A 17,884-nucleotide genomic window follows, 5' to 3' on the forward strand; every position below is an offset into this window, starting at 1 on the left:
AGTCACTGAAAGCAAGCAGCAAGTGCAGCAGGCAGGAACAAAGGCAAACTGAACTGGCCTTCATACTGAGAGGATTTGAGTGCAGGAACAATTAATGCAATTGTACAGAGCTTTGGTAAGGGCACACCTGGAGAACTGTGTGCAGTTTTGGTGTCCTTTTCTGAGGAAGGATATTCTTGCTGTACAGGGAGTACAGTGTAGGTTTACCAAAATGATTCCTGGGATGGCAGGACTGACATCAGGAGGAATCGAGTCAGTAAGGATTGTAGTCACTGGACAAAAGTGAGGACTGCAGAAGCTGGAGATTAGAGCAAGATTGTGTTGCTGGAAAAGCACAGCAGGTCAGGCAGCATCCGAGGAGGAGGAGAATCTGATTAAGGGCTTTTGCCTGAAACATAGATTTTCCTGCTCCTCGGATGCTGCCTGATCTGCTGTGCTTTTCCAGCACCACGCTCTTGTATTCACTGGACTTTAGGAGAATAAGAGGGGAGCTCAAAAACCTATAAAACTCCAACAGGACAAGACAGGTAAGATGCAGGAAGGATGGCCCCGATGCTGGAGCAGTGGTCGTAGTTTAGTGGTAGGAGGCAAACCTTTCTAAGAAAGGCAAGAAATCTGAGAGGAGAAATGTCTTCAACCCAGAGAGTGGCAAGCCTGTTGAATTCAGTCCCACAGAAAGTTGAGACACCAAAACAGTGTTTCCAAGGAGGTAGCAGATGTAGTGCTTGAAGCTAAAACAAAATCAATAGATGGGGTGGGGGAGGGATTAGGGTATTGAACTCGATGATTGGCCATGATCATACTGAAAGGTGGAGCAGGCTCAAGGAGTTGAACAGCCTAGTCCTGCTCCTTTCTACTTTGTTTCTAGCTTTCATTCTCTCCCATTTTCAAATTAATCTCAGAAAATAATAATTTACTCTCATCTCTCCCAACCCTTGCTCAATCGCTTACACCTTTCACATTTTTCGGATCCAATGAAATGTCCATCAACCTGAGAAGTTATTGGTGATCTTCTTCCTCATGGATGCCAGTCTGACCTGCTGAGTATTACCAACACCAACTGCCTACATTTAAGACTTCTAGAATTCACAGTACTCTGCCCTCCAATCTTTTCCTCTTGAACGATGAACATTGACAAGCATTTGGAGAATTCCACTGCTCTTAGTCGAGAGATGGCTATGGGATCTTTCCCAGAGTGAATAGATTGAACCTCAATATCGCACCCATAAGAAAAAACACTGGGCATTATAAATGTCTGGTATAAAAGATGTAAACAAAAAGAACTGTGCATGCTGGAGATCAGAAACAACATGCTGGAGAAACTCAGCAGGTCTGCAACATCTGAGAGCGAGAGACAAACAAAGTTAATATTTCTAGTCCATAGACCCTTTATGGTATAAATTATGGTTATAGTTGTTGGAAGTCTGTCATCTCAGCTTTGGGACATTACTACAGAACATCCTCAAGGTAGGGTCCTAGGCCCAACCATATTCAGCTGATTTATCAAAGACTTTTCCAGAAGGTCAGAAGTGAGGATTGTCACAAATTCTTCAGATACTGAAGCAGTCCATTTCCAAATGTAGCAAGACCTGGAAAAATGTCCAGGTTTATACTGAAAAGTGGCAATTAACATTCATGCCTTACAAGTGCCAGGCAATGACCATCTACAGCACGAAATAAGTGAACCATCACCCGATGACCTTCAAGCTCATTACCATCACCGAATCCCCCCACTAAATCAATATCCTGGGGGTTACCACAGAGCAGAAAATCGATTGGTCTCACCACAAACTGGCTGCAAGAACAAGTCAAATATAAGGATCTTTGCAGCATACAGCTCATCACCTGACTCCCCAAAGCCTGTCAACTATCTACAAAGCACAAGGCAGGAGCGTGTCAAAATATTCGCCACTTGCATGGATGGCTGCAACTCCAGTGGGTTACTCACTGCAGAATTCCCTTTCTCTGACCTTCTCTTATAGCCATCGTAATTAGATATGTCCAGTTCTGTTCAGTTTCTCGTCAATGGTAACTCCCTCCAGGACGTTGACAGTCAGTGATGGTAACACTAGCCTGGCCTAGTACAGTGGAGCAAACACACACCCCTTCCCACCATCACCACCTGCCCAGAGACTAACAGAGCCTGCAGCCTGTACAGCCACCTACCGACTCACCCGGAGAATGGGGGAAAGAGTCATCCTTGTCTGCGAGGGACCAATAATGATAATGCTATTGAATGAGGGGCAGTGGTCAGATTCTCACTTGTTGGAGATGGGCATTGCCTGGCAGATGTTTGCAGTGAATGCCAATATAGCAATGTCTTAGTACTACAGCACCGTGTTCACCAATAACTAGGGGAAGGCCATCACCAGAACTTCAGGCTCACTCCTATTTTCTAATTCCAGTCAAATGTGGCTTTTTCTTTCACTTTCCATTCTGAAGGTGTGATTTCTCCAGTATGCTGACTAACCTGCTGTTTCTCTAGTATTTTGCTTTTATTTCCCCACTCCACCTCATATGTCAACCTTTAAACCCACAAAGCTATTTAAAACGAATTTAACTTCTTCAATCAGTCAGTTCCTTAATATAATTTCATAATTCCTCTGACTTCTCTTGAAACTGCTGACTCAAGCTGAGGCACAGCTGCAAGGATCATTCACATCATAACTTGTGACAATTCTACCAGTGAACCATCACAGCTTGGTCGGACTCTATCCTTTCAATGCTTTTAACACATCATTGGAAAAAAATGCCCAGCTGAATTTCCAACTTGTTGATTCCCAAAGCTGACTGTCGAACTCTCAATCCCAACCTGATGGGGGCAGCCAACTCAATACTACAGGACAGAATCTGCTCCACTGGGTCCCCCTGACACTCCAGGGAATTATTGATCTTTTTAGTCACACGGGCAACTTCACCAATGATTGGCTTCTGTTCGTTCAGGGCGTGCCACCCAGCTGCATGTAAATACAGCTGATTGACTTACAGCTCCCAGGAAACAAGCCGAATCGCCCAACAGTTCCATGCTGGGGTTTGTGTTCTAGATGGGCCTCCTTTGACCACATTATCAATGTCTCTTCCTCCCTAGTTTCTCTCCCATTTGTTTATTCAGCTTTCCCTTAACTGGGTCCATACTATTCACCTTAACTACTCCTGTGATAATGAATTACAAATTCCTACATTCTCTGGGTTAAGTAGATTCTCTTGAAAATCCTTATTAAATTCTATTTAAAAAGCAATATACTATAGATACAGGAAGTGAGAAATAGTGTGGTTGACTCTCAACTGCCTTCTGAAATGACCCCTCAGTTGCATCAACAGCAACAAAGACTCAACAAAGAAACAAAACTGGATGAACCAGCTGACATCGACCTAGGCAGCGGAAAAGACAACGACAGAAACAGTCCTGCCAACCCTGCAGGACCCTCCTCACTAACATCTGGGGGCTCGTGCCAACATTGGGAGATCTGTCTCACAGACTAGTCAAGGAACAGCCCGACACATCCATACTCTCAGAATCATACCTTACAGACAACATCCCAGACCCCACCATTACTGGATATGCGACATCCCAACAGCAGGATAGACCCAGCGGGGAGAGTGTGGGGGGGGTACAGCACAGTGGGATACAGTCAGGACGGAGTTGCCCTGGGAGTCCTCAACATAGATTCCAGATCCCATGAAGTCTCATGGTTTCAGGTTAAACATGGTCAAGAAAACCCCCTGCTGATTACCCCGTACCGTCCTCCCTCAGCTGATGAATCGTTACCCCCATGTTGAACAACACTTGGAGGAAGCACTGAGGGTGGCAAGGCCACAGAATGTCCTCTGGGTGGGGAATTTCACTGTCCACCACCAAGAGTGACTCAGCAGCAGTCCCACTGATCAAGCTGGTCGGATCCTAAAGGACATCGCTGCTCGGCTGGGTCTGGTGGTGAGGGAACCAAGAGGGAAAATCATGTTTGACCTCATCCTTACCAATCTGCCAGTTGTAGGTACATCTGTCCATGACAGTATCGGTAAGAGTGACCAGCGCAGTCCTTGTGGAGATTTCACATTGAGAATACCCTCCATCGTGTTGTATAGCACTACCACCATGCTAAATGGGATAGACTTCAAACAGATCTAGCAACTCAACACTAGACGTTCAAAGTTTGGGAGAAGATTTGTAGCTCAGGTGCTAGTTGTTGTGGTTCTGTTCGCCGAGCTGGGAATTTGTCTTGCAGAAGTTTCGTCCCCTGTCTCGGTGACATCCTCAGTGCTTGGGAGCCTCCTGTGAAGCGCTTCTGTGACCTTTCCTCCAGCATTTATAGTGATTTGTATCTGCCGCTTCCGGTTGTCAGCTCAAGCTGTCCTCTGCAGCGGCCAGTATATTGGATCCAAGTCGATGTGCTTATTGATTGAATCGGTGGATGAGTGCCATGCCTCTAGGAATTCCCTGGCTGCTCTCTGTTTGGCTTGTCCTATAATTGTAGTGTTGTCCTAGTCAAATTCATGTTGCTTGTCATCTGCGTGTGTGGCTATTAGGGATAGCTAGTCATGTTGTTTCATGGCTAGTTGATGTTCATGGATGCAGATCGTTAGCTGTCTTCCTGTTTGTCCTATGTAGTGTTTTGTGCAGTCCTTGCATGGGATTTTGTACACTACATTGGTTTTGCTCATGCTGGGTATCGGGTCCTTCGTTCTGGTGAGTTGTTGTCTGAGAGTGGCTGTTGGTTTGTGTGCTGTTATGAGTCCTAGTGGTCGCAGTAGTCTGGCTGTCAGTTCGGAAATGTTCTTGATGTATATTAACGTGGGCTAGTCCTTTGGGTTGTGGCATGTCCTCATTCCGTTGTCTTTCCCTTAGGCATCTGTTGATGAAATTGCTCGGGTATCAGTTTTTGGCGAATACATTGTAGAGGTGTTCTTCTTCCTCTTTTTGCAGTTCTGGTGTACTGCAGTGTGTTGTGGCCCTTTTGAATAGTGTCTTGATGCAACTTCTTTTGTGCGTGTTGGGGTGGTTGCTTTCATAGTTCAGCAATCCTTAGTAGCCACACACGCAGATGACAAGCAACATGAATTCGACTGGGACAACACTATTATAATAGGACAAGCCAAACCGAGAACAGCCAGGGAGTTCCTAGAGGCATGGCACTCATCCACAGATTCAATCAACAAACACATCGACCTGGACCCAATATACCGGCCACTACAGCAGACAGCTGGAACTGACAACTGGAAGCGGCAGAAACAAACCACTATAAATGCCGGAGGAAAGATCACAGAAGCGCTTCACAGGAGGCTCCCAAGCACTGAGGATGTCACCTAGACAGGGGACGAAACGTCTGCAACACAAATTCCCAGCTCGGTGAACAGAACCACAACAACAACAACACTAGGCATCCATAAGGCGCTGTGGGCCATCAACAGCAGCAGAACTGTACTCCAGCACAATCTGTAACCTCATGGCCTGGCATATCCCCCACTCAACCATTACCATCAAGCCAGGGGATCAACCCTGGTTCAATGGAGAGTGCAGGAGGGCATACCAGGAGCAGCATCAGGCATACCAGAAAATGAGATGTCAAGCAGATGAACCTACCATTTAGGATTATCGTGTAACAAGCAGCAAGTGATAGACAGAGCTAAGTGATCCCACAACCAACTGATCTGATTTAAGCTCTGCAGTCCTTCCAGTTGCGAATGGTGGTGGACAATGGAGGAGCAGGCTCCCCATCCTCAATGCTGGAAGAGCCCAGCACATCAGTGCAAAAGGTAAGGCTGAAGCTTTTGCAGCAATCTTCAGCCCCAAGTGTTGAGTGGATGATCTATCTTGGCCTCTTCCAGTGGTTCCCAGCATCATGGATACCAGTGTCCAGCCAATTCAATTCACTCCACATGATAAGAAATGGTTGGAGACACTGGAGACTGCAAAGGGTCCTGACAACATTCCAGCAATAGTTCTGAAGATGTGTGCTCCAGAACTTGCCACTCCCCTGGCTAAGCTGTTCCAGTACACCTACAACACTGGCATCGACCCAACCATGAGGAAAGTTGCCCAGGAATGTCTTGTACATAAAAAGCAGGACAAATTCAACCTGACCAATTACTGGTTCATCAGTCTACTCTCAATCCTCAGTACAGTGATGGGCAGTGCCAGTAATAGTGCTATCAAGCAGCACCTGCTCAGCAATAACCTGCTCAGTGACACCCAGTTTGGGTTCCACCAGGGTCACTCAGCTCCTGACCTCATTCCAGCCTTGGTTCAACATGGACAAAGCAACTGAATTCCAGCGAGGAGGGGAGAGGGACAGCCCTTGACATCGAGGCATTTGACCAAGTGTGGCATCAAGGAGCTCTGGCAAAACTAGAATCAATGGAAGTCAAGGAGCAAACTCTCTGGTCATTGGAGTGATACCTGACACATAAGGTGGTGGTGGTTGTTGGAAGTCAATCATCTCAGCTCCAGAACATCTCTGTACGAGTCCCTCAGGGAAGTGACCTAGACCCAACCACTTTCAGCTTCTTCATCGTTATGTTCAGCACCATTTGCAATTTCTCAAACTTTGAAGGAGTCCAGGTTCAAATGCAACAAGACCTGGACAGTGTCCTGTCTTGGAGTGACAGGTAGCAAATAATACAAATGCCAAACAACGACTATTTCCAACAAGAGACAATCACTGCCCTTTGGCATTCAATGGTGTCACCATCACTGAATCTCTCAATACTAACATCTTTGGATTACTATAGACAAGACACAAGTGGACTCACAAAAAGATGTTGTGAAACTTGAAAGAGTTCAGAAAAGATTTACAAGGATGTTGCCAGGGTTGGAGGATTTGAGCTACAGGGAGAGGCCGAGTAGGCTGGGGCTGTTTTCCCTGGAGCGGAGGCTGAGGGATGATCTTATAGAGGTTTATAAAATCATGAGGGGCATGGATAGGGTAAATAGGCAAAGCCTCTTCCCTGGGGTTGGGGAGTCCAGAACTAGAGGGCATATTTCTGGGTGAGAGGGAAAAGATATAAAAAAGACCTAAGGAGCAACTTTTTCACACAGAGGGTTGTATGTGTATGGAATGAGCTGCCAGAGGATGTGGTGGAGGCTGGTACAATTGCAACATTTAAGAGGCATATGGATGGGAAGGGTTTGGAGGGATATAGGCTGCTGGCAGGCGGAACTAGATTGGGTTGGGATATCTGGTCGGCATGGACAGGTTGGACCGAAGGGTCTGTTTCCATGCTGTACATCTCTATGATTCACCACATAAACAAAAGCAGGTCAGAGACCAGAAATCCTGCAGCGAGTACAAGCACTTTACCTTGTGACTCCCCAAAGCCTGGCTATCATCCACAAGAGACAGGTCAGGAATGTGACCTGAATGGGTGCAGCTCCAACACTCAAGTAGTTTGACACCATTAAGGACAAAGCAGTCCACTTGTCTGGCACCATATCTACAAGCACCCACTCCACCACTCCCCTGTATTTTCTATTACTGTTTTAATCATTGTCATAAATAAAGGATTGCCAATGGGGCCTGGACACTCCACAAGTACAGCAACTTCCCCACGAAGACTCTATCAAACCCTATCATAACCTTCGAGAATAAAATCAGAAGTTGTTAGACAGCAGATCTGGAAGCATGAGTGGAGAGAAATCAGGATGTGGAGGTACCAGTGTTGGATTGCAGTGGACAAGGTCCAAAGTCACATGACACCAGATTATAGTCCAACAAGTTTACTTGAAATCAAAAACTTTCTGAGTGCTACTCCTTTGTCAGATAAAGTGATGAGGGAGGCACTGCTTCAAAAGCTTGTGATTTAAAATAAATCTGTTGAACTATAACGTAATGTCATGTGACTTCTGAGAAAAATAAGAGTTAGCGTTTCAGATCACTTGGACCCTAAACATTAACAGATTCCTAACTTCACAGATGCTGCCAAATCTGCTGAGCTTTCCTAGCAACTTCTGTTTTTGTTTCTCATTTACAGAACGTGCAGTTATTTTGGTTTACATGACCAATTCTGATTTACTTATTCAGGTTCCCTAATTTATCAAGTTGGGAAGCATTTTCACAAAAGATTTCATCTTTAACCCATTGAAAACATTTACAAGATCAATTCAGCAATCGATTAATAAAGCAAAGTGTTTGCATGATGTGGAGATAAAACTCACAAGACACCATATGAAACAGTGCTCACATTCAGCCCCAGCTCCAGCTGAAGAGAGGCACTCACCCCTCACCCCTCATCCCCCAGGGGCAGGGACAGGGTCAAGGGCAGGGGCAGGGTCAAGGGCAGGGACAGGGTCAAGGGCAACCTGCCCACCCCAACCGGTCAGGGTCTCTGCCCTATCCGCCCACCATCCCAGTTGTACCCCACTTTAATGAGGGAATGTGCCCCATGCTCTCTCCCCACACCAGGCAGGGGCTCTCTCCCCACACCAGGCAGGGGCTCTCTCCCCACACCAGGCAGGGGCTCTCTCCCCACACCAGGCAGGGGCTCTCTCCCCACACCAGGCAGGGGCTCTCTCCCCACACCAGGCAGGGGCTCTCTCCCCACACCAGGCAGGGGCTCTCTCCCCACACCAGGCAGGGGCTCTCTCCCCACACCAGGCAGGGGCTCTCTCCCCACACCAGGCAGGGGCTCTCTCCCCACACCAGGCAGGGGCTCTCTCCCCACACCAGGCAGGGGCTCTCTCCCCACACCAGGCAGGGGCTCTCTCCCCACACCAGGCAGGGGCTCTCTCCCCACACCAGGCAGGGGCTCTCTCCCCACACCAGGCAGGGGCTCTCTCCCCACACCAGGCAGGGGCTCTCTCCCCACACCAGGCAGGGGCTCTCTCCCCACACCAGGCAGGGGCTCTCTCCCCACACCAGGCAGGGGCTCTCTCCCCACACCAGGCAGGGGCTCTCTCCCCACACCAGGCAGGGGCTCTCTCCCCACACCAGGCAGGGGCTCTCTCCCCACACCAGGCAGGGGCTCTCTCCCCACACCAGGCAGGGGCTCTCTCCCCACACCAGGCAGGGGCTCTCTCCCCACACCAGGCAGGGGCTCTCTCCCCACACCAGGCAGGGGCTCTCTCCCCACACCAGGCAGGGGCTCTCTCCCCACACCAGGCAGGGGCTCTCTCCCCACACCAGGCAGGGGCTCTCTCCCCACACCAGGCAGGGGCTCTCTCCCCACACCAGGCAGGGGCTCTCTCCCCACACCAGGCAGGGGCTCTCTCCCCACACCAGGCAGGGGCTCTCTCCCCACACCAGGCAGGGGCTCTCTCCCCACACCAGGCAGGGGCTCTCTCCCCACACCAGGCAGGGGCTCTCTCCCCACACCAGGCAGGGGCTCTCTCCTCTCTCCTCACCCCCCCCCACCCAGGGGGCTCCTCCTGTTGCCCACAAACTCAATTCAGCTCCCAACCGGGCTCCATCAACAACACCCGTACCCCCACAGTGAGGGGGCTTGGAGCATGACCTCAGGATGCCCCTGAGGCCTAGACACTCACACTGTCTCCCTCCTCCCCATATACCGCCCGCACTCCCGATCACTTACCCCTCTACCACCGCCATATTGTTGTGTCCCGCTCTCACGTGACCGGACCGGCCCGGCCTTTAATGCACTTGGGCCGCGCCCGCCTTTCCCATCCGCCAATGGAGGCCTCCGAGCGGGGCACGTGGCAGCACAAAGTACGCCGGGATTTGTAGTTCACCCTCTGCCCGCCCTCTCCGACCCCGCCCACTCAAACACCGCCCCGTCCCTCCGTCCCCGCCCACTCAGACACTGCCCCGCCCCCTCGGACTCCGCCCACTCAAACACCGCCCCGTCCCTCCGTCCCCGCCCACTCAGACTCTGCCCCGCCCCCTCGGACTCCGCCCACTCAAACACAGCCCCGTCCCTCCGACCCCGCCCACTCACACCCCGCCCCGCCCCGTCCCTCCGACCCCGCCCACTCAAACACAGCCCCGCCCCCTCTGACTCCGCCCACTCAAACACAGCCCCGCCCCCTCGGACTCCGCCCACTCAAACACAGTCCCGTCCCTCCGACCGCGCCCACTCAAACCCACGCCCCGCCTCCTCCTCTGACCCCGCCCATTAACAGCCGGCCCCGCCCCTCCGTAATTCATTGCGGACAGCGGCCCTTCAGCCCATCATGAATGTGATGTGGAGTCACACTGGAGTTGAAAGGTCATGATTTGGAGGTGTTGGGTGTCAGGGACAGACAGGACAGATGGAGGGAATCCCTAGAGTATAAAGGCAGTAGGCGTACACTCAAGAGGGAAATCAGGAGGGCAAAGAGGGGACATGAGACAGCTTCGGCAAATAGAGTTCAGGAGAATCCAAAGGGTTTTTACAAATACATTAAGGTCAAAAGGGTAACTAGGGAGAGAATAGGGCCACTCAAAGATCAGCAAGGCAGCCTGTGTGTGGAGCCAAAGAAAATGAGGGAGATACTAAATGAATATTTTACATCAGTATTTACTGTGGAAAAGGATATGGAAGATATAGACTGTATGGAAACAGATGGTGACATCTTGAAAAATGTCCAGATTACAGAGGAGGAAGTGCTGGTTGTGTAAAAGTGGATAAATCCCCAAGACCTGATCAGGTGTACCAGAGAACACTATGGGACGCTAGAGAAGTGTTTGCTGGGCCTCTTGCTGAGATATTTGTATCATCGACAGTCACAGGTAAGGTGCCGGAAGACTGGAGGTTGGCAAATGTGATGCCACTGTTTAAGGAGGGCAGTAAAGACAAGCCAGGGTACTATAGACCGGTGAGCCTGACCTCGGTGGTGGGCAAGTTGTTGGAGGGAATCCTGAGGGACGGGATGTACATGTATTTGGAAAGGCAAGGACTGATTAGGGTTAGTCAACATGGCTTTGTGCTTCGGAAATTATGTCTCACAAACGTGATAGAGTTTTTTGAAGAAGTAACAAAGAAGATTGATGAGGGCAGAGCAGTTGATGTGATCGATTTGGACTTCAGTAAGGTGTTCGCCAAGGTTCCCCATGGGAGACTGGTTAGCAAGGTTAGATCTCATGGAATACAGGGAGAACTAGCCATTTGGATACAGAACTGGCTCAAAGGTAGAAGACAGAGGGTGGTGGTGGAGGGTTGTTTTTCAGACTGGAGGCCTGTGACCAGTGGAGTGCCACAAGGATCGGTGCTGGGCCCTCTACTTTTTGTCATTTACATAAATGATTTGGATGTGAGCATAAGAGGTACAGTTAGTAAGTTTACAGATGACACCAAAATTGGAGGTGTAGTGGACAGCGAAGAGAGTTACCTCAGATTACAACAGGATCTGGACCAGATGGGCCAATAGGCTGAGAAGTGGCAGATGGAGTTTAATTCAGATAAATGTGAGGTGCTGCATTTTGGGAAAGCAAATCTTAGCAGGACTTATACACTTAATGGTAAGGTCCTAGGGAGTGTTGCTGAACAAAGAGACCTTGGAGTGCAGGTTCATAGCTCCTTGAAAGTGGAGTCGCAGATAGGTAGGACAGTGAAGAAGGCATTTGGTATGCTTTCCTTTAATGGTCAGAGTACTGAGTACAGGAGTTGGGAGGTCATGTTGCGGCTGTACAGGACGTTGGTCAGGCCACTGATCTCCTTCCTATTGGAAAGATGTTGTGAATCTTGAAAGGGTTCAGAAAAGATTTACAAGGATGTTGCCAGGGTTGGAGAATTTGAGCTACAGTGAGAGGCTGAATAGGCTGGGGCTGTTTTCCCTGGAGCGTCGAAGGCTGAGGGGTGACCTTATAGAGGTTTACAAAATTATGAGGGGTATGGATAGGATAAATAGACAAAGTCTTTTCCCTGGGGTCGGGGAGTCCAGAACTAGAGGGCATAGGTTTAGGGTGAGAGGGGAAAGATATAAAAGAGACCTAAGGGGCAACGTTTCCACGCAGAGAGTGGTGCATGTATGGAATGAGCTGCCAGAATAAAGGGAACAATGGAGCTATGAGGGAGGAGCTGGCCAAAGTTCAATGGTGCAATACCTTAGCAGGGATGACAGTGGAGGAACAATGGCAGATATTTCTGTGTATAATGCAGAAGATACAGGATCAGTTCATTCCAAAAAGGAAGAAAGATCCTATGAGGAGGCAGGGGTGGCCGTGGCTGACGAGGGGAGTTAAGAAACATATAAAGTCAAAAGAGAAAAAGTATAACATAGCAAAGATAATTGGGAAAACGGAGGACTGGGAAGCTTTTAAAGAACAACAGAGGATTACTAAGAAGGAAATACGCAGAGAAAAAATGAGGTATGAAGGTAAACTGGCCAAAAATATAAAGGATGATAGTAAAAGCTTTTTTAGATATGTGAAAGGGAAAAAAATTGTTAAGACTAAAATTGGGCCCTTGAAGATAGAAACAGGGGAATATATTATGGGGAACAAAGAAATGGCAGAAGAATTGAATTGGTACTTCAGATCTTTGTTCACTGGGGAAGACACAAGCAATCTCCCTGAGATAACAGTGGCTGAAGGACCTGAACTGAGGGAATTTATATTTGCCAGGAATTGGTGTTGGAGAGACTGTTAGGTCTGAAGGTTGATAAGTCCCCGGGGCCTGATGGTCTACATCCCAGGGTACTGAAGGAGGTGGCTCAAGAAATCGTGGATGCGTTGGTGATTATTTTCCAGAGTTTGATAGATTCAGGATCAGTTCCTGAGGATTGAAGGGTGGCTAATGTTGTACCACTTTTTAAGAAAGGTGGGAGAGAGAAAGCAGGGAATTATAGACCAGTTAGTCTGACCTCAGTGGTGGGAAAGATGCTGGAGTCAATTATAAAGGATGGAATTACGACACATCTGGATAGTAGTAACAGGATAGGTCAGAGTCAGCATGGGTTTATGAAGGGGAAATCATGCTTGACTATTCTTCTGGAATTTTTTGAAGGTGTAACTCTGAAGATGGACAAGAGCGATCCAATGGATGTAGTATACCTGGACTTTCAGAAAGCCTTTGATAAAGTCCCACATAGGAGGTTAGTGAGCAAAATTAGGGCGCATGGTATTGGGGCCAAAATACTGACTTGGATTGAAAATTGATTGGCTGACAGGAAACAAAGAGTAGTGATAAACGGCTCCCTTTCGGAATGGCAGGCGGCGACCAGTGGGGTACCGCAGGGATCCGTGCTGGGACTGCAGTTTTTTACAATATATGTTAATGATATAGAAGGTGGTATTAGCAATAACATTAGCAAATTTGCTGATGATACTAAGCTGGGTGGCAGGGTGAAATGTGAGGAGGATGTTAGGAGATTACAGGGTGACCTGGACAGGTTACGTGAGTGGACAGATGCATGGCAGATGCAGTTTAATGTGGATAAATGTATGGTTATCCACTTTGGTGGCAAGAACAGGAAGGTAGATTACTACCTAAATGGAGTCAAGTTAGGTAAAGGGGCAGTACAGAGAGATCTGGGTGTTCTTGTACACCAGTCAATGAAGGTAAGCATGCAGGTATAGCAGGTAGTGAAGAAGGCTAATAGCATGCTGGCCTTCATAACAAGAGGGATTGAGTATAGAAGCAAAGAGGCGCTTCTGCAGCTGTACAGGGCCCTGGTGAGACCACACCTGGAATATTGTGTGCAGTTTTGGTCTCCAAATTTGAGGAAAGACATTCTGGCTATTGAGGGAGTGCAGCGTAGGTTCACGAGGTCAATTCCTGGAATGGCTGGACTATCTTACGCTGAAAGACTGGAGCGACTGGGCTTGTATACCCTTGAGTTTAGAAGACTGAGGGGGGAATCTGATTGAGACGTATAAGATTATTAAAGGATTGGACACTCTGGAGGCAGGAAACATGTTTCCACTGATGGGTGAGTGCCAAACCAGAGGACACAGCTTAAAAATACGACGTAGACCATTTAGGACAGAGATGAGGAGAAACTTCTTCACCCAGAGAGTGGTGGCTGTGTGGAATGCTCTGCCCCAGAGGACATTGGAGGCCCAATCTCTGGATTCGTTTAAGAAAGAGTTGGATAGAGCTCTTAAGGATAATGGAATCAAGGGTTATGGAGATAAGGCAGGAACAGGATACTGATTGAGGATGATCAGCCATGATCATAATGAATGGTGGTGCAGGCTCGAAGGGCAGAATGGCCTACTCCTGCACCTATTGTCTATTGTCATAATGGGCTACAAAGCGAACTCAAACAGAATCGCGGGCAACTACACAGTGAAATGATGTCATGTATTCCACCAGCCTCGGATGCTCCTGTACCCATGGTCACTGCAGCAGACATTACATCGCCTTCCTGAGAGTGAACCCAAAGAAAGTGACTGGCCCAGCTGCAGACCCTGGCCCTGCACTCAGATCCTGTGCAGACCAGCTGGTGGGAGTATTAGCTGACATCTGTAACTTGTCCTTGCAAACAACTGAAGTCCTCATCTGCTTCAAGAAGACCATTATCATCCCAGTGCCAAAGAAATCTCATGCAGCATGCCTCACTGACTACCCCCCAGTGGCTCTGACCTCCAATATTAAGGAGTGCTTTGAGAGGTTAGTCATGGCCCACATCAACCCCAGCCTCCCAGCCTGCCTTGATGCTTTGCAATTCACCTCCCATTGCAGCAGGTCCACAGCAGACTCCATCTCACTGGCCCTATCCTCATTCCTTGGCATCTGGAGAACGAGGATATCTAGGACAAGCCACAACCAACTGATGGAGGAGCAGTGCACCAAAAACTAGAGCTTCCAAATTAACCTGTTCGACTCTAACCTGCTGTTGTGTGATTTTTAACTTATGACAGGCTCCTTCTTATTGTCTCCTCCTTTAACACCATAATTCCAAACAAACTCAACTCTAAACTCTGAGACCGAGGTCTTGGCTCCCCTGTCTGAAACTGGATCCTCAACATAGAAGCATAGAATCATCAAATCACAGAATTATAAAATCAGAGAATCATACTATCATGGAATCATAGAATTCTATGATTCTGTGATTTTATGATTCAATGATACAATATATGATTCTATGGTGGCTCAGTGGTTAGCACTGCTGCCTCACAGCACCAGGGTCCTGGGCTTGATTCCTGATTGTCTGTGTGGAGTTTGCCCATTCTCCCTGTGACTGTGTAGGTTTCCTCTGGGTGCTCCCGTTTCGTCCCACAGTCCAAAGATGTGCAGGTCAGGTGAATTGGCCACGCTAAATTGCCCGTAGTGTTAGGTGTGTTTGTCAGGGGTAAATATAGGGGGTGCGTTTCTCTTCAGAGGGGCGGTGTGGTGTGGACTTGTTGGGCCAAAGGGCCTGTTTCCACATTGTAGAGAATTTAATCTAATCTATGATTCAATGATACAATGATTCTGTGATTCCGTGATACTATGATTACGTAATCTGTGATTCTATAATTTTATCATTTTATGATACCATGATTCTATGATAGAATCACAGAATTATTGAATCACAGTATCTTAGAATCATAGTATCACTGAATCACAGTATCATAGTATCATGGAATCAAAGAATCACAGATTCACCGAAACATAAAATCACAGAATCATAGAATCCCTGCAGTGTGTAAACAGGCCCTTTGGCCCAACAAGTCCACACCAACCCTCCAAAGAATGACCCACCTAGACCCATTTCCCTCCTATTCTACTTTACTCCAGACTAATGCACCTAACCTACACGTCCTGACCCATAGACCACAATCAGTAAGAATAGGTGACAAAACCTCCTTCACCATAATCCTCAAAACCAGTGCCCCGTGAGGCTGCGTATTCAGCCCCCTACTCCACTCCTTACACACGCATGTGGCTAAATTTCACCCCAACTCCATATATAAATTTGCTGATGACACCAACATTACAGGTTGGATCTTGAACAACAATGAGACGAAATTAAGTGCATAGCAACATGGTGTAAAAACAACAATCTCTCCATTAACATCAGAAAATCATGGGGCTGGCCATTGACTTCAGGAAGCAGAGTGGGGGGCACGTCCCTGTTTGTGTCAATGGAGCTGAGGTGAAGATGACCGAGAGCATCAAGTTCCTGGGAGTAATGATCACCAACAGGCTGTCCTGGTCCACCCACATTGACATGCTAGTCAAGAAAGGCCAACAATGTCTCTACTTCCTCAGGAGGTGAAGGAAATTTAGCATGTCCACAACGACACTTACCAATTTTTATAGATGCATCGCAGAAAGCATCCAATCTGGATGCATCACAGAGTGATTTGGCAACTGCTGTTCCCAAGACCATAGGAAACGACAGGAAATTGTGAACACATCCCAGTCCATCACACAAACCAGCCTTTTCATCCATTGACTTCATCTATACTCCCTGCTGCCTTGGGAAAGCAGCCAACATCATCAAAGACCCCTTCCAGCCTGGTTATAGTCTCTTCCACCTTCATCCATTGGGCAGAAGATATAAAACACGTACCAACAGATTCAAGAACAGCTTCTTCCCAGCTGTTATCAGACTTTTGAATGGATCTCCCTCTCTCTCTGCACATTCTCTGCGGCACTAACACTGTACTCTGTTCTGCTATCCTGATGCACTCTGTATGGTACAATCTGCCTGTCGAGCACACAAAACAACACTTTTCACTTTATCTCGGTGCTTGTGACAACAATAAATCAATATAAATGTAAACTTCCTTGCCCTGAAAGAGGTTACTGAGGCTCAGTGACAAGTTCCTTGACCCCGATTGATAGATAATTGTATCTGAGCATAAATGTTGTCTGGATGGAGTTAATGTCCTGATCACACCTCCCCCCAGCCAGCCCACTCCAGGAGCTACTGGAATGTTGCAATAGCATTGAGGGGCTGAATGACCTCATCCCATTGTCAGGCAGTAGGAGAATGTTAATGACCATGCCACCCTGGTTGGAAGAAGTGAGGAACTGGCTCCTGATCCTGCTCATGTCCCACTCACTGCTAGTGCATCTGTTTTCTCCTGACGGGTATTACTGCCTGTTGTTTATGAACAAATGCAAAAATTCATATTCACAACTCCCTTTGCTCCTCTAACTCTCCAAGCTGGTCTCTGTGACTGATATCTTATGGTTCCAAAGTGAACGAGCTCACATTTATCCAGGGGATGATCTATTGAACTCAAGAGTAAAGATTCAAACTGGGGGTCTTTCTCAAATTGGATGGTTCAAACAGTTACAAGGCAAAGATCTGATACTTTAGGGTGAATTTGTAAGTTTCCTAACATACGTTTATTACATTTGGCACTTGGGGCTGTTGAAGGAAGGGATTGTTAGTGTTTCTGAGCAAGAAAATCTATTTCAGCTAGTTACAGTCCCCAGGAGAGGGACAGCACAGGGCTCAATATGGAGTAAAGCTCTCTCTACACTGTCCCCATCAAACACTCCCAGGATAGGGTCAGTATGGGGTTAAGTATGGAATAAAACTCCCTCTGCACTGTCCCCATCAAACACTCCCAGGACAGGGACAACATGGGGTTAGATAGACTAAAGCTCCCTCTACACTGTCCCCATCAAACACTCCCAGGACAGGGACAGCATGGGATTAGATACAGAGTAAAGCTCCCTCTACACTGTCTCCCATCAAACTTTCCCAGGATACGGTCAGCACGGGGTTAGATACAGGGTAAAGCTCCCTCTACACTGTCACCCCACCAAACACTCCCAGGACAGGGTCAGCACGGAGTTAGATACAGAGTAAAGCTCCCTCTACACTGTCCCCATCAAACACTCCCAGGACAGGGACAGCGCGGGGTTAGATACAGAGTAAAGCTTCCTCTACACTGTCCCCATCAAACACTCCCAGGACAAGGACAGCACGGGGTTAGATACAGAGTAAAGCTCCCTTTATATTGTCCCCCCAATCACAGGGACAGGGTTAGCACGGGGTGAGATATTGTGTTCCACCTACACTGTTCACCCCTCGAGGAATTGCATTGACTCTGGTCAACGTTATTTT

General features: G+C 48.0%; 1 protein-coding gene across 1 annotated transcript in view; it reads right to left on the bottom strand.

Annotated features, from left to right (window-relative positions):
* The window catches only part of pepd (peptidase D), a 113,019-nt gene extending 103,348 nt beyond the window's left edge, over positions 1-9,671 (bottom strand). Inside the window, exon 1 of the mRNA XM_072547804.1 lies at positions 9,526-9,671. Coding sequence (XP_072403905.1) covers positions 9,526-9,542 — 17 coding nt within the window. The 5' untranslated portion in view covers positions 9,543-9,671. The remainder of the gene's footprint in view (positions 1-9,525) is intronic.
* Positions 9,672-17,884: the final 8,213 nt, after the last annotated feature.

The sequence above is a fragment of the Chiloscyllium punctatum genome, chromosome 26 (genome assembly GCF_047496795.1).
Source record: "Chiloscyllium punctatum isolate Juve2018m chromosome 26, sChiPun1.3, whole genome shotgun sequence".
Classification (NCBI taxonomy): Eukaryota; Metazoa; Chordata; class Chondrichthyes; order Orectolobiformes; family Hemiscylliidae; genus Chiloscyllium; species Chiloscyllium punctatum.